This window comes from Cygnus atratus, chromosome 9 (assembly GCF_013377495.2).
Source record: "Cygnus atratus isolate AKBS03 ecotype Queensland, Australia chromosome 9, CAtr_DNAZoo_HiC_assembly, whole genome shotgun sequence".
Taxonomy (NCBI): domain Eukaryota; kingdom Metazoa; phylum Chordata; class Aves; order Anseriformes; family Anatidae; genus Cygnus; species Cygnus atratus.
Genome location: NC_066370.1, coordinates 21452413 through 21475890, shown reverse-complemented (window position 1 = coordinate 21475890; position 23478 = coordinate 21452413). Strand labels below are relative to the sequence as shown.

The 23478-nt window shown below is 52.3% G+C and overlaps 1 protein-coding gene across 9 annotated transcripts in view; it reads right to left on the bottom strand.

The window, feature by feature from the left end:
• Positions 1-23478, bottom strand: part of TNIK (TRAF2 and NCK interacting kinase) — a 155992-nt gene that overhangs the window by 122831 nt on the left and 9683 nt on the right. For 6 of the 9 annotated variants that reach the window (XM_035557323.2, XM_035557326.2, XM_035557317.2 and 3 more), the window contains exon 2: positions 7254-7319. In XM_035557323.2, coding sequence (XP_035413216.1) covers positions 7254-7319 — 66 coding nt within the window. Of the gene's footprint in view, positions 1-7253; positions 7320-10482; positions 10658-23478 lie in introns of those variants that run through there. The other 3 variants (XM_050712429.1, XM_050712430.1, XM_050712432.1) reach the window with 1 other exon arrangement.

The window sequence follows — 23478 nt, the reverse complement described above, 5'->3', positions numbered from 1 at the left end:
GGTGGTCTGGCTGCTTGGTTGGTGCTGTGGCTGCTGCATCAGCTCCCCCTGAACCAGCCTCATGCCTGAGTCTGTGCTTGCAAAACGCTGTTAACAGCTGCCCCTGACACAGCAGCTCCCTATAAGTGGCCTCCGCTGCCCGCAGAGCACCCGCACTGCTCCTGGTGCCAGGGGAGGGCTGGGGACAGGCAGGGCAGAGGAGGAGAGAGAAGTGATTCAGCAAAGGCCAGTGGAGAAGTTAGTAGCCGCAGGACTCAGCACTAGGCTTCCTGTACGCCACACCAGGCTCTAAATCACTAACCTGATACTCGTTAAATATCATGAACGAGTCAACAACAACAACCAGCACGCACCAGCTTCTTCTTCCAGCGAGATCTTCCTCATTCGCCTCCCTGCAGCCCAGGGTTACCGTCAGATCAGCATGTTCTAACAGGAAATTATTTTATAATCCACCCAGGCCTTGCAGCAACCAAACCTCGCGCGCTGGCCGTGGCCATGCTGCTGTAACAAACTGCTCTGCGGTGTTAGCGACCAGAGCTCTGCAAGCCTCAGGTTGGGAAGCTGCACCTCCCGAACAGGAGAGCCAGGCTTGCGCAGGGCATGCCCCCAGCTCTGAAAAGCTGCCTGTTTTCTGAGCATCCCCCCGTGCCCTCGATGCAGGTTGGTGGCTGTAGGGACATCCCCAGGAACAGCCCCAAAGCGAAGGGACTGAGCGATCCCCAGAGCAGCCCCAAAGCAAGGGCAGTGGACACCTCTCTCACCCCACAGACCGCGGTTCTCCCAGCAGGCGTGGAGACCTCCAGGCAGCAAGGTGTCACAGATTTCACTGCCAAACGCCGCTACGAGCATCTACACCCTTGCCTTCCCCTGCTGTCCTGCCAAGACAGGTCTGAGCTCCTAGTCTGGTCGTTCCTGTGGCCAAACGGTGCTTGATCGAGAGCTCTGCAGGGCGCCTGCCTGCACAGAGCATCCTCTAACCCCAGCGAGACGAGCAGAGGGCTCTCCCTGCCCGAACCCACGCCTGGCACCCGACCAGCCCCGCGAGGCCAGCCACCACCTCCTGCGGCGCCGCCGGCTTGGCTCGGCGTCTTCAAAGGGAGCTTTTTTCCCCCGTGCCACTGCGGATGGCTTCTCGCCTGGCGAGGCTGCGCAGCGCTGAGCGAAGCAGAGCGCGCAGCAGCGCGAGGAGAGCGGCCAGCGCCACGGGCACTGCGCCCGCCCTGCCCCGTCACGGACTGCGGAGGGGATGGAGATGAACGGGGGGGGACGATAAATTAACGCAGGAACATTCTGAATCACCTTTTGTAAGCGGCCGCAGTGTAAGAAGCACCTTTCCCTTCCCTTATTCAGCCGGCGAGAAGTCACCGTGACATATTGGTGTGTAGGTGTGTGGGGGCTGGCTCCTGCGGGGAGGGCGGGCGGGCGGAGGGTGCTCTGTGTGGTTCAGAGAAACGAAGCAGCACAAGATGTACCAGTTGCTCTGGTAACAAAGCCTTTCTTTTTTTTTTTTTTTTTCTTCCCCTAAGTGAAACATCATTTTAAGCATTTTCCAGTTCAGGCTTCCTTGCCCGTGTGGCCAAAAGCAGGCCCCGTTTCAGAAACACACACACAATTTGCGGCAGCAAGGGAAGGACTTTTTCTTCCAAAGATAATCGAACATCACAGGGAAGCTGATAAATCGAGGTCACTGTTTTTCACCCTCCGATAAAGTCAGCATGCGTTACCATGCGTCAGCGTGCCAGCCCAGCCCCTTCCCGCAGCCCAGTAAGAACCGACTAAAGCACAAAAACCATCCTGCAAGCCGGTGGCCCCATAAGAAGGGGTGACCCCGTCGGGCTCCCCGACACAAGCAGCCATCCCAGCAGAAGCAGTGGCTCACTATGTAACGCCGTGCTTGTGATACGGAAGGGTTATACAGCAGCTTGTCAGCCGTATGCTCAGTCGCACAGCCCTTGTGTGACCTTGAGGACGCAGAGCTGCCTCGTGGGGCAGGCGTCCCCCGTGCTGACCCCGTACCTGGACACGGGTGTGAAGGGTCCCAGCCACACCACAACCACCTTGATACGAGGGAGAGAAGAGCCCTGGATGGGGCACATCTGATCCTTCCTGCTTTATCTGCTCTGCTTTGCCAACAAGGCACAGGCAAGGAGTTTTCCCATTTCAGCCCTATGGAGCAGGCCCCAGGTTGTTATACGGAAAGCTGGGGAACGACCCAAACCAGAGAGCGCTGACACCCTGATACATTTGCCTCATCGGCAGCGACCATCAGAGCGTGCCAAGGGACAGATACACACACATGCAGCAAAAGCAGGCTCTGAAGAAGAGGCTGGAACCAAAAAGGGACCGCAAGCAAAGGATACGGTGCTGGACGAACACCTCTGGCTCAAGTTTAATGAAATGAACCAGGTGTTACGAGGAGGTGGGAAAAGGCAAATGCTTAATAAGCTCGTTCAAACCCAACAGCTGGCTGCTGTGGGCCAGGGGTGCGGGGAGCTCGGGGCTCTGTGTACCCCAGCGGCCCAGGACAGCGGGTGCCGGTGTTGTGGGTCACCGGGGACTGCAGGACGGGCGCCCAGAGGAGAGGGGCAGCGGCAGCAATCAGCCCAGGAGCAGCGCCTGCAGCTTGCGTGCGTGCAGCACGGCCTCTCGAGCAAGTCACAGCAGTCGGCCCTCAGCCGTAAAAGCTGTGTACGTGGCTACGATTAATTCTTTACAGCAACAATCCGCAGGAAACGATAATTTTGTGCAGCGTGGTAACTTCTTCCACTGGGCTAGAAGCAACAGCGATTAATTATCAAACTATTGACCATCAGTCTTTCAGAAAGAGAGACAATAAAACAACTGATTATTAAAAACAATTAATGTCATTCTCGACTCAAGCTAATTATTTGAACTGCTAGTAATGACCTGGGAACCTGCAGAGTCTCTGTTCCCACCAGGGCTGAGCCAGACCACGGGCAGGCTGAACACGGAGCAAGCCTGCACGTGAGTTCTTCTCTTACACCTCGCCTCCAAAAGGCATAGAAGAAGAGAAAAAAAAAATCTTTGCCTTTCTTTAGCATATCCACCAGCTACTCATTCAGCAGGGGGATGCACAGCAGTGCCCAGGGAACGCACGGAGCTGGGGACACGCTGGGTACCGTGGAAGCACACAACCAGCACCAGGGAGGGCAGGACCACGTTATCCCAGCTCTTTTGGCATCTGCAGACTCAGGGACACCATCACCAGGAGGCAGCCACACGTGGCTTTTTGAATTTCAAAATACTTCTTTCACTTTCTCATACCCCTGAACCTCAACATCTTCATCTACTGGACCGAACTGGGGGTTCACATCCAGATGAATCTGTTCTGGCAAACACAAGTTGGGTAATGAATAAAAAGAACTGACAGAAGACCTTGGGATGCATTTCCTCATCCTTTTGCCCCATATGGGGCAAACGGCCACCTAGCTTGGGCCTGAAAGCAAAAACCAGAATGAAAACTGGGCTTCAACCCTAAGCTTCCAAAACACTTTTCCTCCCAGCGGATGCTCCCATGTTGGTACTCAAGGGCACGGCGATGGCTGGCAGGGGCAGGGACGCCCTGCGGCCAGGTGATGGCCGGCGGCACCCCGCGGTGTCCCCAGTGCTGCTCCCTCTGCCACCCGTGACAGCAGAGGAGCGTGCACAGGGACCATGGCCATGAGTCCCACGCGCCCTGAACGAGAGCACAGAACGAGGCTGTGTAACGGCTTAGCGATTATGTGGCATTTACCAGCTAATTAAACAATCAATAGTTATTGTGCAGTTATGGAGCCAGCCCATAGTGCCGTATCTTGTACCCTGTAAAATAAAAGCCTCCCTAAAGCTGCAAACGGAGAGCCACATCCCCAGCGCACCCAGCAAAGCCAGCACGCTTGGTGTTAGCACACGTCGCCCTCCTGGTGGGGTTGGGAGGCTGCAGAAGTACGCAGTCCTAGCGTCATTCACCCCCCTGTTCAACGCTGTAATACCACATGCGAAATGAGAACGTTAATGGTTACCATCTGACCTACCTACCGGTTTTTATTTTTTGGTTTAATGTTGAGAAGACTGGCATCAAAACCCTGCCGTGGTGATGCTGGGTACCCGAGTGATGCTGAGCACAAGTTTGCTCCAGGAGTTTGCTCCCACCTTGCTGCACGTTGACAGGGGACTCCCGGAGCGACCAAAACAGCTGCCTAAAAACATGGGGGGATCGCTTTATTTTGTGACATATTCAGCGCACGATAACCAGCCCGCTGAATGTCTTCCTCCAGCCTTGCACCAACCCGCTGGGAGGGTGTTTGTGAGGAATCTGGTGTTATTTCCCTTTCAGCTCACGTCTTCAGTGGTGGTCGGCATGCCAGCAGTTGCAGCCCCGACGGTGTGATTTATTCAGGCAGTGTAAGTATGCTCAGTATGCAAGGCCTTTTAGCTTGCTCTCTAATGCAAAGCAGAGATAAACGGTAATAATAATATCCTGCAACACAAAAAGCCTTCCCTCACACTTCCAATAATGCTCTAAAGCGTTATCAAAAGTCGTTGCGACTTCTGCATTTACAGTTTTGTTTCCAGTCATCAGCTACCTGCTAAAAACAGCAAGGCAACGGCTTAATTCCTGAAGTCCAAAGCACTGTGTATCTGTTAGCCATTTCTTTAAGCGTTCAAAAAAAGCCAGGAACACAAAAATCCCATAGCGCAACAATGCCTTGCACTGGAGCTAGCGAGATCTCAGCCCTTTATCAAAGACAATTTACAATCCGTACCATTAGATGCAGGATTATCAGAAAATAAAGAACAGCTTCCAATTCAATTAGAGAGAGAAACCATCACCAGCGCGGTCTCTCGTTAAAATAAAACCCAAGCTAGTCACAAGAGCTCGCTGAGCAAGGAACGTTCTCTCTGCAGTTACTGCTGGTTGTGGCCAGAGCGGGGGCAGAAGGACACGTCCTGAGGAGGACTTCCGCAGCCTTCGGGTCGCACCGATGTACGGCTCTGCGCCCTCTCCCTTGAGCTGTGCACCTCCACACCAGGTCCTCCAAGCACCGGCGACCCCAAACAGCCTTGCTGTTGACCTCTAAGCTGTCCAGGGGATGTGACTGCTTGGAGACCTTTTGCTCCTAGGTAAGGGCAACCTCAAACGTGCTTTTTAGAAGGGAGCCAGAAGGTCTAAGTGTCTTGAAAACCGATCCATTTGTTTTGCTTTAAGAGATAAATACAGCAGTGGTATCTGGAGGAAAAGAATTGCAGAGATCTTATTTCCGTGCTAGGTTTTAGGGTGGGACACCATAAACAGTTACGTATGCTTTCTATCAAAGTCTTCTTCTGTTTATAAAGTGGATACAACTCCAAGACTTCAGTTTAAGAGAATCTGAACTCAGCCTTAGCCTGAATTCCTACCTCAACACTTACTAATTGGGTTTGGACAGCAGCTTTTTTCCCCTCCCAGTCACCATCCTGCCTGGCACTGCCAGCGAGTGAATCACACCGGGACAATCTGATTGCTCCGGCACATTAAAAACAGCGAAAAGGAGGATTTTCTTTGTACGAGAAGGAGAAAAAGAAACACTGGAGAGTTCAGAATATATTACCTCCCCAAAAGCCTACAGCTGAACGCTTCTGGATGGTTCTCCCCCCCCTTTACGATCATACATAGAGGCACCAAACAAACCACTGCAACAGGAAACACGCGCAGCGGAGCTGTGCGAAGAGCAGAGCAAACATTAGATAGTTTATTTCCCTTTTCTGCTTTCCACAAAAACACGACACTTTCAAAAGGCCATTAAAGGTGCATAGTTTCCACTGATTGTTAGAAATATGCCTAAGTTAAAATTAGGTCACCCTCTGCCATTATTTTAGTGGCTGAGAAGAAAAACAGGTCCGAGCCCAGCTCCCAGGGCTGGCCTCCGCGCCCGAGAGTGAGCAACGGCACCACGGCCACCACCATCCTCCGGGGAACACAGCCCCGGGGCGAGCACCGAGGGGAAGGCTCCCGGAATATAGCCTTGGTAAGAAGGGGGCTAGAGGGGGGGCTGTTTTGTTTGGTTTTCAACTTATTCCAGTTCAAAATTTGACACGTTTTCAACCCCAGAAGTTGCAGTTCACCCTCGGTTCACTTCAATCCTTCTGTCGTGGAATTGATGGAATTAGCCCGCGGCAGCGGGAGGATGGGGAGACCAGGATCAGAACAAATCGCTCCTGACAGGTGGCTTTCTAAGCACCCTTTTCTCCTCTTCATTAGGGCCAGCTCGCTGCCTTTCACCGCGTGACAGGCAAGAGTTGTGCCTTCCCGCTGACCAAGGCAGAGCACGTGGATATACTCCTTTCTATTGTCGAAAGGGAACGTGGGCAAGACAGGCAAATGGGATCTCTGTGTGCACACACGCACAAGTGCAATGTAAATACAGATCTAGTGCCCACACACACAAATCTTTGGAGAATGGGGCCCATGGGGTTACTATCTGCCAGCAGACCTGAAATATTCAGCAAATTCCACGTGCAACTTGCCAAGAAACATGTTTACAGCATACATTAAGCGCAGATAAGCCCAGACTCCAAAATAATTCAACCCCTGCTAACCCCACAAGAATCATCCACAACAAAAAAACCACCAAGATTACAAATTCTGGAATTGCCTCACGCCAAGGGGTGATCGGGACAGGTGATGTGCTTTAGCAAAGGACGGACACTTTAAACATTTCAGGAAAGGAGCTGTTGGGTTTCTCATTTTGTTCTCCACGGTCTCCTTTGTACTCCCATTTGGAGAGCTGCTGCCAGACGTTTGCAGGAGCTTGAAAGCAAACCTACTGAGCGCCGTGGTTGTCCTCCGGCAGCAGGTTTCTGCCGAGCAGCAAGCGGCAGCCAGCCTGCGTGCTATAGCCCCACGGTCCCGGCAGAGCACCAGCCTGAGCAGGCTCCTGGACCATGATACAGCTCTTCTGAAGAGATTTACCTATGAAACCCCAGACTCCCCGCTCCCTCCCTCATCACAGGATCCATAAAAAGCAACTGGGGGGAGAGGCAAAGAAAGCAATCCATTTTTTAGCGACAGCTTCAGAGGTAGTACAAATTGCTATGGTAGGAGCTCCACGTGCTGCGCAGACCTCGAGCACATGACAAAAAGCCAAAGTCCAGCGAGGTTTTTGTCAGGCCTGACACTGCTGGAACCTAACGAGGCTGGTGCAGCGGGATGCCCCATGTTCAGCACACGGCCAAGGCGACCAGGATCACTTCAGACACCGGCGTAGCCTTACCTTATAGACTTGCCCATACGTGCCATTGCCAACAAGCTCCACCAGCTCAAAGATTCCTGCAGGATCCTAGGAGAAAAGGAAGAAAAAGCATTTAATAAGCTGTACTTCTAATTCTTCAAAAAATAAGCATTCTATAAAGAGAGACCGATGTTTTTCTGACAAACGTTTTGAACATGTTGAAGTTCTCTAACAGCCCAGGGATCAGCAGCATCACAGTAATGTTGAGCAGGGGCGTTAATCCACCCCGTGTGGCGAGCCAGCCCCGCACCAGCCCTGCGGGGCCAGGTCCCAGCAGCATTTGTGTCGCTTGCCCTGAGGCCTGGCGCATCCTGGCCGTTAACCTTCTGGCCTGTCCGATAAGCACAAGAGGACACACAGACCTGGAAGCTGGCACCGAAGCACACCCAGAAGCCCTGCACACCCCTTCGCCCCGCTGTCCAGGCAGCGGTCACACACATGCACACGTAGCAGAGCACGCACCGCCACTGCCCGAAGCCAACATTCGCTACGAGGTATGAGGGAGGGTGGGGAAAGAATAAACCGGCGCTGCTATTTTCTCCCCTCGCTGGGTTTTCCCCGTCCAGAAGCTCTATTTATGCTTCTCTGCTCCTCCTCCTCTCCCCACACTCACCGCTCCATCTGGGTCCGTGCGATCCCCCACAAACCAGGTGGGCTCTGCTCCCTTTCAGCCCACCCACGGGTGTCCTCCCTCCCTGCTTGCTTCTCACCCGGCCTCACAGGACATTTGGGCCACCAAAAGCCACCAAGCTGCAGGTGGCACTCGGAGGCTCTGCGGGGTTTTGAATCACTTCTGCTATGAAATGACTCGAAGTCCCAGTGAGCAAAGGTACCTGCGGTCTGACAGGAGGCAGCCGGGCGGGTCAGCAGCTCTGCCACAGGAGGAGGAAGAGCAGCCTTCAGAAGCATTCCTTGGGAGACAGGCGAGGGGGGCCCTCCGTCACCGTGCCAGGTTATGGAAAGAGAGGTTTCATTCATTACAAAGCCGGGCTCAACTCAGAACGACGTCTGGGCCCTGAAGTCAAACACTGGGTCTTTGTGAGCAGCTGAGACGCTAGCTTCAACGTCTAGTAGCGCCACAAGTAAGTTAATCCGAGCCTGACGTGCCTGAGCTGCCTTCCTCCCAGCCCAGGAGATGTTCCATACACGCAGGAACACCGCATCTTGCCTTCATACGTCTTCCCTATCGGTGCAGCTTTGTGATTTGCAGGGCTGAAAGCCCTGAGAAGTAGTATGGGCAAAACCAAATGAAATTGGACCCCAAAGCTGCCATCCACCAGCTAGAGCAGACCAAGGGCAGCTCTCCCCAAAAGCAGATGGGGAAAGGGAAGCAGTGCACCGAGTTTGAACAAACTGGGTAAGGAGGAGGGGAGGGATGACAGCAGCTGCTGTTTATTTCTTGAATTTCTTTCCTTAGGGTTATTCTCCGCAGTGCTGAAACAACTCTGAAAGAGGCTTTTCAAGTGCTACAAGTATATCTATTTTTGAATATTCACTGGGAGATTAAGAGAGAAGAAAGCTGTGCCTAGGGCAGATGATCAGGAGGCTTGGAGAAGGAAGCAGCTGGCCATTTCTGATAACGAGAACCATTTTGTCTAACACGTTTTCCAACCACTTCCCAAACCTCAGACCCAAGAGTCCCCCCTGCTGCCCTCCGGGGCCACCCCTCGTTCGCCCACCTCCGCCAGGTTTATCCCAGCTCGTTTGATGCACGGCCGCAGGACCTCAGAGCCAGGCTGCACATGGCAGCCGTGCCTCCCCACCACCACCATGCTTCTTTCTTCCCCGCATTTCCATGGGGAAGCATTGTCAAGGTAACGGGGCTGCTCGCGGAGCCACGGCGCAGTTCCTGACGGCGGGGACGGGCAGGATTTGAGCGCAGCCCTAGCAACACGCCGGGAACGCAGAGGGAGAGGAGGGTGCTCGCTCCTCCCAGCGCTGCTGCTGCTGCTGCTGCTGCTCCTCCTCGCGCGGCTTTCACCCACGCAGCGGGCGCTGGGGGGCCAGCGCTGCTCCCAGACAGCCTCTGCCCGTGCCCAGGAGCAGCGTGTTGCCAACAGCCACCCAAGGAAGCACACCCAGAGGACAGGGCAGGGAGAAATCCTTCTTTCCGCTGAGCTGGCTCGCGCCCAGGGATGAGCTCTGCACCTTACAGGCCGCTGGGGGCTGACCCCGGCACCTGGGGGACGCGGCCACCCCTGCGGAGCCCCAGGGGATGGGCACAGAAGGCAGGCAGACAGGGCGGTGTGCTCAACGGGAGCTTCGGACCTAACCGGGGAAAAGAAAACCAGGGCGCAGAGGCCTGGCTGGGGACCAACCCCGGCCAGGCAGGAGCAATCTCAGACCAAATATAGCCCGGGCTGCAGATACGGGCGCTGCGCGGCTGCTGGCAGCGGCCCCGGGGCTCTCTGCTCACGCTGCCCAGGCTGCCTGCCCCTGCCCGCAGAGGTACCGTGCCCTGTTTCCTCCCACTGTCCTCACAAAGGCTACAGATTCCTTTTTTCTTTTATTTGGTTTAAATGTTTCAGTAAAAAAAAAATCAGCTCAGAAATAACAGGGAAAGACAGACATGATGTGGCTGATCATTTAGGGCTAGCAGAAGAAGCTGCGCTTTTTAAAATTGAGGAAGAGAACCGGCGTTTAAGACAAACCCAGGAATAATTTTCAGCCCTACGTGAGCTTCGGGCAGAAAACGGTTTGCATTACCACAGCACCGCTGAGAGCCGTGTACAGACGGAGCAGGAGCCGGTCCCTCCTTCCCCCTCCCGGCCCTGGAACAAAGGAGGGGGCAGAAAGGCAGGGGCAATGCCCAGCACGACTCGGGGCTGGGTTTCAGGGACCCCAGCACCCCGGCATTGCAGTGGGTGGGTGCTCTGAGGGGCTGATTTTGGAGCAGGTTCATTTAAAGGCCTGCAGATGAGAACAGCTCCCTCGCATCGCGCTGCTCCAGCTGCCTGCCCTGGCCCCGTGCTCCTGCCAGCACACGGCGAGCCTGGTCCTCAGGCTCTTCCAGAGCAACAAAACGCCCAGCGAGATCGCTCAGCTGGGGGTGGGAAAGGAAATATTTAGGTAGCAGCACCCGTGGTGAAGGCTGGGCAGAGCCAGGGGTCCTCTGGCCAGGACGGGCCGGCGCCGAGCCCTGCTCGCCAGGATCCGACCCCACTGCTGCAGCTGCGCCAGGACAGGCGGAAGTTCGAGGGGGAATTCTTACCCTCCTGACCCAATGCCCACGAAAATCGGTGGTATCAAAGTCCGAGTGGCTGAAAACGGTGTGAGACATGGAGCAAGGCAAGAGCAGTCTTCTCCAGTAATACCATGGGAAAATGCCCCCTGCGTTTCAATAAGCAGTATATTTAAAACCGTTGCGTTGTCAGAAAAGGGACTTCTGTATACAGATGATAAAGCAGAACGCCTCCGAACTCCAGCACCAGCACACACATCCTTTCGGAAGGACTTATCGGCGTGAGGCAAGCAGCACTTGGGCTCACAGCAGGAACATTCTCCTCGTTAAAATGGCTCCGCTCAGCACAGCGCAGGCCCCGCAGGACGGCGTCGCTGCCGGCACCGCCGTGTTTCAGCGAGCCCGAGAAGCACAGGAGCCACCGGGAGACTTCAAACAGCAGTGACCACGTGCAGGGCTACGCCAGCTAAGGGCTGAGGGCTGCAGGTGCTCATCTGTGGCAGAGACAGAGTTAGCGGATCGCTCGTGACCTGTCCCTAAATACGGCCAGGCAGATACCCACAAACACCAGGGGAAGGATGGAAGCATTTGTCTGCGGGTTGCGTGCTCAGCCCGCCTCTTCTCCTTGCAGGAGCCTAATTTTGATCCCCTCCAGCACACGCACAGAAGGTATTTAGCAGAAAGGGTTATGTGAGGAGACAGGGGAGAGATGCTCATGGGGAACCGAGGGGCACACCAATTAAACCGCTATTGCTGTGAATGCACAGGAGGGGAAATGAGAGATCAGAGCCTCTGTAATCATTGCGCACTTACTCCCCCAATTCTGAGCAGCTAATGACAACTTCCAGCCAAAAATCATGGAGATAACCAGTCATTAAGCAAATGTTATAACCCTAGAGAAGAAAAACGCTCTGTGTAACTGAAAGAAATGCACCATTACGGGTTAGTAGCCGACGAGCATCCCCAGGCTCCAGTTAGCTGATGCAACGCCATGGCGCTAGGAGAGGGTTTTTTCATCTCCACTACGAATAAAGCCCGTGCAACTAACGTTTCCAAACACCGCGACTTTACGAGCCTCTGCCTTACAGCTCCCTAATAAACCAGCCTCACTGGGAGTTCCCATTAAACTGATCAGGCATTTTCAAGAACCCGAAGCAGGTTTACGAAGCAGTTGACTTGCTGGCCTCAACACTACACCTGGTGAGCTCCATCTGCGTCCAGGTGCCCCTGCTCAGACGAGTCCCCATAGTCGCAGGATGGCATTTTGGCACTGGGAAATACCCAAGGGTCATCGTGCCCAAGTGGCCGGCTCTTGTAAGCTAATGGCAGTGTCACAGCACACTGCAGTGTGCGCAGGAGAGCCGTATCCCCATGCCACGGAGCTCGGCGTGACTGCGGTGAGCAGTACTCTCAGCACAAGTGGTTTTAAGACATAATACCTGCACACAACTGCATGGAGAACATCAAGCCTTCCTACCCTACCAAGCCCCAACCAGGGGAGGAAGCTCATAAATTTAAAGTCTGAGAAAAGACCTTACTAAGAAGGCAGGAGAGACAGAAAAGCCCTTCAGCAATGGAATTCGACACATAAAAGTGTCATAAGGCTAATGTGCTTCTGATTATGCAAAACATCACTGTGAGTAATGAGGGTACGAAACAAAGGAGCAAGCCTTTAGCTCACACACTGAGTACCTGCAGACTGTATTTCCCAGGACCACACGTCCAAGCTGCACCGTGCCCTGTGAAGCCACACTTCACGTTAGCAAAGTCAGAAGCTTTGTGGGCAGCCATGCACATCTCCCCAACAACAGGACCTGAAAAATCTCAAGCTCTAAGAAGTCAACTGGTATTCCCTCTGCAAACTCACTACCGCACTCATTGTGCAGGAACTGAAGCGCCTGTATGATCTGACAGAACGCGGTCCCATCCCCCTGGGGAAGCTATCCCAAACGGCACGCAGTTTAGAGCAAAATGGAGGGTTTGGAGGAGTACTTGAGGACAGAGTTTCTTTTTAATAATAAACTAGTTGTCTCCGTCTCCAAGGCTCTTCTAGTTAACAACCTTCTGAGTAATATGACGATGGGCAGAAGCCAGGAGAGGATTGCTTATATAGCTGCAGACGACAGCAAGCAAAGCAGGAAGGCAAAGGCCAAGGCAATAAAATCCTGAGTTACTGGGAACTTCCAGAGAAAGAGGTTGGCGATGTTACCTTTTTGAGCTGCAATCATTGCGCTCCCAACACACGGATGTACCCCTAAGACCACCCATTAATAAAAGCAGAGAAAAAAACCTCAGCGGGCTGCACAGGTATTTTGGGGGATATTTTATTTTGGTCATAAGCCAAGTAACGAAGCAGAACCACGCTGGACTACCAGGCGCTATGCAGTGCTCACTGGGACTGCCTCATCTCACGTCTTCTCCCAGCTTCGGTACTTTTCCCCTCCTTCGCCCACCCATCCAGAGACTCACAAGACAAGCCATCATCAATGCCATCTACCTCCTGCCTACTCAAGCGATACAAGCTGCTCTACTTGGAAGAGCACTGAGGAGCTTGCTGAGGGTTTTGTTTTCGTTTTGAAGAAGCAGTTTGTCCTCCCTCACCCCCGAACACCCAGCACCACATCTCAAGTGAAGATGTTAGGCAAGAAACAACGCTCCTATAACGAAAACTGTTGTGAAGGCTAAGCTACTAACTGGAGAAGGATTTCTCCACCTGACAGCTGAGAGAAGCCCATGTACCAACCCATCTGAGCCGTTCCTCTCCAGCATCCCACGAGGAGCTGCTCCCTCCAGCCCTCCCTGAGGGTCACCGCCGTGCTTTGCCCACCCAAACCACACACGAGCTCTCCCAGGCCTCCCACGCTCCTCTCCCTAGCTTCTTGCTGGAGTAGAGCTCCAGCCCTCCTTCCCTTCCAAAACGTTACAGCCTCCAAACAGCTGGTGACAGCGGAATTAAAGAAGAGCTAATGACCACATTGGGCATTTCGGTCACTAAAGCTGGATCACTCCTTCAGCTGCTACCCCTTCAATTTAAGACATAAGTGTGGATTAGTAGCTAACAACCAAAAGTGTAGCCAACAACTCTGCTGAAGGAAGAACAGCAAAAATCCGCCTATACACACACACACACCCCTCCGTCCAGTCCCACGTGGTTCCACTGGGTCCAAATGACCGAAGCTACAATATCCTGACCTTTTCCAGATGTCCTGCTTACAGCCTAGCACTTGCACACACAAAACGAGAGTTCTTCTCACCCGATTTCTCCTTCCTACTGTGTCAAAAGGAAAAGCGACCAGTTGGCACACCCTCCCTAAACACAAACCACGGGGACACTAAGAACACATACAGACCTGGAAACAACGAGGTACCAAAGCAAGATAACGCGTTTGTACCACTGTATGTAATGGGTCCCACAGCCCAGGTTGTGCTAGAGATGCTAGTAAGGGACAGCAGTGACTGCACCGACAGGCATGAAGGCAGCCTTCCTCCAGGAGGACACACTACAATCGCCTAGTCTAGGAAAAAGCCACCCGTGAGGTAGATACACATGTACACCAACCAACACAAGAAGGGTCCAAGCCTCTTCTGCACTCCTACAGAAGCCAGAGCCATGCGTTACCAGCCACAAGGTGCCTCCGTCCACTCCTGATGTCCCTTAAGCAACAGCCTGTGGGTTTTGACTTGAAGCAACATCTGACCTCCCTAAGTCTTATCACGGTAAGATGTTGACTGCGATAGTCAATGACCCTTGACACAAGGCGTTTCCGCTTACTCTTCATTTGAAGCTTGACTCTCCCCAAATCTAAAACAAGTCCGATCCTCTCTCACTTCAAAACCTTTACGGCACATCCTGTGGATCCTCGGGAAGGCCTCCACAATTGTTGGCAGCCGTACGACAAGCCCTCCCTCCAGCTCACAGAAGCTGTTCATGCAGAAGAGCTGCGAGTCGATCGGTGCAGAGCCCCAGCAGAAGCAGCACTGCCAAACGAACCCCGACGTTTTCAGCGCCGCGCCGGATGAATGCGGCCCCAGCACAGGCACCAATTCAACATATGCCTAATTCAAGCACGCGACTTCAGCAGGACAATATATAAAAGGCCTGGCTAAGCTCAGAGTCTCTAAAAAGCTACAGAGCCAATTATAAATCATATCTATAGTCCCCAGAAGATCTGAAGTCACCGCTAGTATTGTGCCACACTTCTTAGGATGCAAGATATCAATTAGAGCCCAGCAGCTGGACACTCTCCACACTGGAAGTCACTCATCTGCAGTTTCAGACCAATAAGATATTATTCCTAAATGTTTAGATCTCATCCCTCTGAGAAATAAAGAGTTTCACCTCAGCCAGCAAACGTTTGCATCAAGCTGAAATTGCTACCTACTAGTAAATGCTGTCAAAGGTTTAGGGGATCTCAGAGGAGCTGGTTTAATTACTTACCAGAGCAGCTGTTTCAGGAACTGCAGCCTCTTAACACACCGCTCCTAGAGGCACGTTTGAAAAGCGAGGTCACCGCCAAGCCCAGCACCAACAGCAGAGAGCCCTCTCTCGCAGGCAGGCCAAAATTCAGCGTTTCCAACAGCCGGTCCCGTTTGTGGATGTCTGGGGATGTCTGCAGGGGTGACAGCTCAGGAGCCAGCCCGCACCTTTCTGAGTCTGGATCTAGCAGCCTCCACAGGAGGCCACCGAGCTCGGACATCTGCGATTGCCTTCGTCAAGGAAAGGCAGCCTTGCTCCTTCCTTGAGGTCAGATGACCTCAAAATGGGAGAACGTCTCTCCCATTTTGTTTCAAAACAAGGACAAAGCAGGGTGCAAATCACATCACATTATTTAGCATCCCGCTAGCTGCAGAAGTCTGCAAGATGCAGCCAGCAGACTGTAAAAAACACAACGATGCTCCACAAGCTCCCCATACAGGCATTATGGGCACGTCTGTCATAGAATTGTCTTGACAAAACGGCAAAGTTACACAAAAATCAGAAACGTCAAGGATATGTTAAGTCACACGCCTCAAATCTAGAAAGAACTTTCTCACTCAGGAGTTAACAGGGTGCAGGGGAGGGGGAGGAAGGCTTCACACCCTTTTCCTACGTTTCACAAGCTCCGTTGAGTAATGCCAGACTCACCAGGGAGCCCAAACGTCTGATCTTGACAGACCCTCACTCAAACTGGGGGGAACGAGGTCCCACAGCAAGAGAAGCAAGATCCTGCCTGCCGCGTGCCAGAAGAGCTGCCTGACAGCCACAGACCATCCACACGCGCCGAAATGATTCACAATAATTTTTTGCCAGGTCGTAAAGTATTTCCCATAGCAAAACTTCTGTATTTCGTGGTGGCTCATGTTGTGAAACGCTCCTGTAGGCTCTGGGAGCTGCTTTTTCTTCTAAATCCCATTACTAAACGGGGCGGGGAGCAGGGACTGCACTGCAGTTCACGTGCTATGTGTACTACAGCAGTGCTTCAGCCAAGGCGAAGCAGAAGGACCTCTCACGTGTCTGAGCTGGTTTTGCTCCACAAGTCACCGTGGCGCTCAGTGCATCCAAGCGCCACTTTCTGCTTTATGGGATCAGTTCGGCTCCCTGTCATCTTACAGCCCCGTGACATTCCCTGCCCTCGGAGCTCTCTGCTAGCTCTCCTCCCTGGAGCGAGCCGTGGCGTTATCTGGCCTCTGCGAGCAGAATGCTCTTTGCTAGGACTGCAGCTCTATCGGCTCACGCAGGCAGGCCGGAAACGTCAGCACAACACACACGGCAGCAAAGCAAGCCCTGCAAGCAAGACCCCAGGTAGCAGCCTGCTGAAGACCTGCGCAAAGTGGGAAAACAGAGCGGGGAGGCGCATAACACTTGGGTTTTCAGCAGAGAAATGCCACCCAGCAGCAGCCCAGCCCTCCTGCGGGCGTCCCTGCCCTCCATGGGGCAGCTCTACGAGTCCCCCGTCCCCATCCCGCAGGAGAGAGCTGCACAACCCCGAGCAGGATTGGGCCCATAAGCGGGGAAATTGATCACGTGGGTGTAGGGATGTGCAAAGGGGTGGGAAACACTCCCAACTGCTTCTAAATTAATTGCTGTTGTTGTTATTTGATTTGCGAAAACCTCCAGGGCTAAATTTTATTTTAGAAAACTACAAACACATTAGATTAATCAACTTAAAATAAATCAGTTTGATTTATTTATTTCTCCTGTATCTACTCCTCTTTAGGCTTGGCAAGTCGCTGCATTCTTTCCATCCCGTGAAAGAAAAAGAAGACCAGGGGTTTTGGCTTATCGTTATTTTAAAGGAACCTCTGCAAAGCGGAGCAGCTCTGCGAGCTTAAACCACGGCACAGGTACACCGTGGAGGAGGACAAGTGACGGCGGGGGCTGGCCTCCATATGCAGCAGGCACCAGCTCCGTGCCCAGGTGTTCGGGAGAAGAGCAGAGAGAGGAGCTCAATCTCCTCCAGCCAGATTTCGCTGCCTCTGGATCCCTGCAAGTCGCCGGCATCCTTTCCCCCTAATTCCCTGCCCGCAGCTGCAGCAATGCGGCAATGCCTCTGCCAGCGAACTGGGAAGAAAAGCCCTCACATATATTATGCTGAAGAAAATTAATTTTGTGTTCCACAGAATATTAAGTGGATTACATCTACAGCCTCCAAGGAGGAAAATGTTGATTCCCATGTGTCTTGTGCCATTATTCACCTCTATTAACTTTTTTTCACCAGCACAATGTTAGTCGTGATAATTTCTTGTAATTCTGTCCAGACTTCAGCCAGACCTCGACACGCCAAGCAAGGAGAGCGCGTGGCACCTCCCCTCAGCCACGAGGAAGGCTCGGAGACCATCCCGTGGTGGCAGAATCACTGCACAGGACAGCGTTCGAGGTGGTCTCTCAAAGCCAGCTTCGTTTCTGCTGGACAACTCCACAGCAGGATCACGCTTGAGCATCACTTGGCCATCCCCACCACTGCCTGGTCTTACTGGAGGCCTGCTCTTTCTGCGCAGAGGTGCTAATGACCAAAAAAGCAGCAGGCTCCAGTAAGCAGCCTCAATGTCATTTAAATACTTACTGTTAAAAGAAACTGCGAGCCCGCGAGGGCCAGCCTCCCAGAGGGTGGCATACCCTTTGAAGCAGAGCTCGCGGGGAGTGCAAGTTACTCAGCAAGCAGGACCAAAGCCACGCAGAAAGGATGCAGCCCACCGATGGTGAGGCAAACTCAGCCTGAGCATTTCTGAATCTTTCACAAGCACATTGATGGGTTCAAAGGGCCAAAAGGAGCGTTTTGATAATGTTGCACAAAGTAAGGACGGAAAGGAAATCTCAGGAAAATGTGCTTTTTTTTTTTCTAGACGTGATGCACAATCAAGAGCTCAGTCCTGGCTTGACAAATGTAGCGATTCTTCACTCTCCATTTAAATCTCACTGGTCTGTGCAGAAAGAGGAACAACTTTTTACCTGCAATTCCCAGGCTCCGTCCCCTCTTTTATAGTTCCTAGAATAATTTGAATTCTACACAGTAAACGTCAGAGCTGATAAGAAAATCAGATGAAGTAACTTAAAGCCTTCCACGTGGGCAAGATGAAGAATTAATGGCTACAGAACCAGATAAGGGTGCCCATAACCAGAAATCACGCCCGTGCAAGAGCAGCAGCAGCGACACACTCCATCGGGCAGTAAAACAAGCAGTACGACAAATGCTCTGTAGGTTAGTGCCCAAGACACCACTTCTGCCCCCTGCACGCAGCTCTCCTCTCCGTGTTATGTCCTCAACGAGTCGATCGGCTGCCCTCTGTGCACTCCAAGCCTTGTTGAACACAGCCGCAACCCAGTGCTCTGCAGGGCCACCCTAAATCCTAGCAGAGCTGTCTGCTGCACCCACCTGTGTCACTTCACCTGATCCAGCAAACCTGAGCTCCAGTCTGCCTTACAGCCCCTGGCCACAGCTAGGAAGACAAATTACTATGAAATCAAGATGCCCTGGTAATCCTTTTCTCCTCTGAACACCCGATGTATTGGAAAGGAGTATTTCATCCTGCTGGGAAACCAGTCCAGCCATCCGTGCCTGTGCAGACTGCAGGCACTCCGAAGCCAGGACCAAATTGTCACTCCAGGTCTGGGTAACCACACTATTACAGTTCACACTGTAAGAAAATCAGAGCTCTGCAACTGGATCCACCAGGACCCCAATACTGAGGCAAAACCCTGTTAAAGTCAGCATCTATCTCAGGGCTGCAGCAAACCCCTGCGCCACGTCTCACCGCGGTCAGAGCTCTACATTGCCAAGCGATATTAAAACTCGTGGCAGGCTGCCGGCAGCAAGATTGAATCGTGGGTTTCCCACATCACTTACTCTAGAACAGGAAGAGATACAGAGTGCCAGCCTCACCACTGAGGGCTGCTCTGAAGCATTTACTGTCAGTAACAGGGCTGCACCTTGGTCCCCCGTCGCAGCTGCTCAGGACATAAGAGCTGGCTTCACATCACTCTCGCTCCAAGTCCCAGCACTGGTCTTATGTTTCTCTATATAATTGATGGCTACCTGTTTTAGTGTGCTAGTCTTGGTCACAAATTCACTTTTGCTGGTTCTTTCAAGAACTCTGACCTGTCAGTTATCTTCCCATCTGATTTCCTCCCTGAAAATTGACACCTGCAAGTTTTTTCCCTTCCCTAGTGTCCCAAAGCTCATTCTGTGTTGGCAAATCTACAAGAAAAGCATTTATTGAAGGAATTTGCTCATCAACTCTTGCTGGCATTGAAAACACACCTTATCTAATCTTAGGAGAGCATAGTTTAATGACTACAACACAGGATGAGAGGCCAGAAGGTCTGACTTCTACTCCCTGCTCTGCCAGGGCTGCAGCGCCTGCAAGTGAATGTAGACAAGATGCTTGACCCCCCCCCTCACCTTGATTTCCCCTGGTATAAGACTATCCTTGCATTCCTTTCCTCACAGGGGATCTTATCTGTAAACTCCTCATTAGCATCTGCAAAGAGTTATGAGTCTCCGGATGTGGATGTAAATCCGAGCGGAGCTGCAGCCCTGGCCGCTGAGCCGGGAGACATCCTCTTCAGTGCTCCCAGGCAAATTGAGCAGCGCTGCATTCCCATCTGTGCTTAGGGAAAAATTTTAATTCTTTCCCTCTACAGGAAAAGAAAAAAAAAATCACTGTTATCCTACAACAGCTGGATGTGGAGATAGGGTAAATCCAGACCCGACACAGATGCTCCCACAGATGAAGACCAGAGCCTCAGCTCCCGGGGCCTTGCACACAAGAGGGCTCCTGCTCTGCCCTGCCTCAGTGCTATGAGATCTTCGTGGGGCACTAAAATGCAGAAAGGGCTTCTTCTGGTATTAATAGAAACTTCCAGTTGGAAAATAACTGGCTGTGAACAAGCAGGATAATATTTCAGGTCTTCTGAGGAGGAAAGAGTCACCCCATCCTGACCCTCTCCCACTTTTCCCACTTGCCTCAGCTAACACTGTAAGCAGCTCACACCAGCAGCGCTAGTGCCAGCCACAGCCACTGCACTAGCTGGGACTGCTCCAGAGCAGCAGGACCTCCTAGATGGATCCACAAACGTCCTATTTCCCCCCAAGTGGCAGACGGTGCGGTGAAGGACAGGAGGTACGTCCGCTCTGGTCTAACCGCACGGAACAGCAAGGTCTCAGTGGAGCTGCTGGCCCAGGAACTTGGAAAAAATAAAATAAAGGGCTCGGCTCCTTTTAAAAGAGAAAAGAAAAATGTCCTATTGTTCCATCATTAATGGAAAGCAGAAGAGGTTTTATGAACTCATTGAGAAACAGAGGGTGAGTATTAGAAAGCACATTTCACTATTTCATAATCACAAGGTGAGCTGCTTGCATAATACTGAAAAGGAACATAAACGAGGCTATCACAAGGCAGTTATGAAACTTGTGTGTTAAATGCTTGATAACAGTAACAGAGTAATTAAGTTTCCTGAGTGATTTTGTTTTTTCCTATTTAGACACTGCAAAGCAGATGCTGTGACCGCCAGCGTGGCCCTGGCGAGGTGCACACGCGATGGATGACCAGGGATGCACCAGGGCCCAGCCCACACCTTGCTTCCAGCCACATCGCTTCTTCAGACCCACCCAGGGGAGGCTTTGAGATCACACCAAGAGACAGGCTGTGAACCTGAGAGAGTAAACCTGAATATAACTGCACTGAGTCAACTGCTAAACCCTGAACGAGCTCCTAGGCCTTCCTCTCCGATGGTTTTTGCCATGAACACATGCTCACAGGAACTGCTCCAGTGTGACCAGGACACTCAGTCTCCCCAACAAAACACGTAATATAGAGCAGCAAAATGTCATGAAAACCAAGGGCAAACCAAGACAGAAGACAGTCCCTCCCCCACTACTACTTCTATTTTTAGGCAGCCAGATTAGCTTGGAGCAGTTTTACTCGGGTCTGATAATGAGTACGGCTCTTGCATCTTCTCTCGAGGACATTTCCTCCGCTGGCCGGTGCTCGTGCCAGCACTTTGCTTTAAACCAACAGTATGGAAGAGATCACACGAAGTGGCAAAACTAAACTACAGCTTCATGGGAAAGGCTCGCAGGACAGTGACCCTGGCTTTGAACTTGAGCCAGGTCTCCCACGTTCACCACACTGCTTAATTTTTTATTTTTGTTTTATTTTAGAGGGGAGGGAGACACAACAGTCTACCTATCCATAAGGTAGATAACTGACATAAATGACAACTGAATCATCTATAGTTGACAAGGATGGTATGGGAGGCACGATGACAGCTCCCAAGAGCTGCCACAGCAGCAGGACCACCGGGCTAACGGTGGGGCCTCGTTAAAGAAGGGGACACCAGTTACCAATGGAGCAAGACAAAAGGAAGACTTGGGTGCCACTGCACTGGCAGTTTCCTTTCAGGTTCCTCCCTCTGTCGGGGAGATCTGTTGCTAAGGCACTAGATAACAATTTTCTGCAATGCAACCACTTGCACATTCAGTGTCCTTCAGATGCTTCCTGAATACTCCGACCACCTTGACAGCTACTCCTGGGTACTAAGCTTTTCTCCTTCAGGCAGGCCCAGCCCTTCTCGTCTCCTCAGGGCCTCAGCCTTCCTCCACAGCCCCTCACCGAAAGCTTAGAAAAAAATCAGACAAAACCACCAGGCTTTTGACAGGCTAGAAACCCTTTCTCAGGAGCGAGGTGCCCCACCACGTGAAGAGGAGAAGGCAGAGCCTAAGGAAAGGCCTCCCAGGGCCATGGCTTCTTGGTGAGCTCCTGCCCAGGGTCACAACACCTTGCTGCCAGGCTCTCGCTTTCTTCTGTGACTTGTAAAACCTTATTTATTGAGGAAAAGCAAGAGTCCAATACAAGGAATCGTTTAAGTCAGCTAGTAAATGATTAACAGCAAGTACTTCAGATTGCTCGTGGCCATAAACTCATCCTGCACCCATCTGGCAGATGTCAGAGGTGAGGCCACAGGGAGGCTGTACCTGACAAAGCCCTGACTGCAGGCGAGGACGCGACCACTGGTGGCCAGCTCTTGGCCTCTCCTCTCCCCCACTTTGGGTTTTGTTCCTACCGTCCCGCTCCACCCTCAGACCTCCAGGCCTTGCCGTCATGCCGCCCTCCAGACCTCCATCCCCGCGCTAAGCCCTTGCCAGGCAGACCTCGCAAAGGCGTCCAAGGCTTTTTGTGCTCATTGCACAAGTGAATGCCTACCCACCTTCCTCCCACCCACAGGCTGCCCTTGGCAGGAAGGCGAGCTACCTGGGCTGCCACCCTTTGGCAACACGGCATTTACGTAGAAGGCAGGGAGGAGAAGTGTGTCATGGGGCTCTTTTAAACAGAGGCCAAAGAAGCAGCAGTGTTTCTCCTCAAGGCCTTTTCTGGTTCATGCTAGGGCTCCCCAAGAGCCCAGTGCTTCAAAGCTCTAAGTATCAGCAACTTTTAAACAATATCCTGAAAGCTCTTCTTTGGCCTGGCTTTTATATCACACAATGAAGGAGTTAGGGGGATCTGGCACTTTCTCCTTTAACAGGCCATCATTACAAGTGACTCATATTATATTGCAGGATGAGTCATCTTGGCAGAGGTCACCATCATAAGCAACCGCGACTCTTCAATTATTTCCTTCACATTGAATTAAAGGTACATTGTTATGCTAATTTTACATTTTCTCCATCCTATCTTTCCATCTACTGTCTCAGGAGCAGCTTGGGTTTTCACCCTACAGCCCAAACTATGTCTGGAAGAGCTCTTCCACTGCGGTGTAGTGACAAAATTCGGGCTTGCAAATGGAAAGTGTCCTGGGTGGGTTTTCTGCTATGGCACCTAACGTCTAAAGCAAGCAGCTCTCCATCCCTCCTCCCAGAACTGCTCCACAGGTGTAACAGGTTGTTATTCCTTTCACATTCCTGTTCTTTTTGTACTGTATCACGACAATTTTATAAGAAGCCAGGGCTGGCCCAGTGGCTGGGGTGCCACACATCACTGCCTCAAAAGCAGGGGCAAAGCCCAGCAAATAAAACCACTTTGAACTATGCCCTGCTGCACACGAACACTAAAGAATCTACTACAAGCCGTGAGCAGAACGGGTAGAAGAGGAGCCATTTTCAGACAACGGCTAGCTGGGCAGCCCCGTGCTCTAATGCGACTCTTTGTTGAGCTCATGGTACTCAATTTCCAGTACTGAATTTTGACACCTTCAGGTGCCTTCAGGAGATAGGCCCCACTCCCCTCTTCAGGATCAGGAGAGTCTTGGAATCCACGCCTGCAGCCCCTGGACAGCTAGAGCAGCTCATCATGTGGGTCCCAGCACCAGGACCCTCAGACACCCCACACACCAGCACTGGCTCTCACCTCACCCTGCAGGGAACCAGCTCAGGGAGTCGGACAGGCAAAACGTTTTGCTCTACAATGTTTTGCTGGATTTTGAATCAGTTCTTCAACGTATAGGAAACTCCAGCCCTTCCCCTCCATTCCTGCTCCCCCACACCCACCATTTGCCCACCAGAGCTCCCCAACCAGGACATCAGAAGACAGAGGAGATTCCTCAGCATCTCT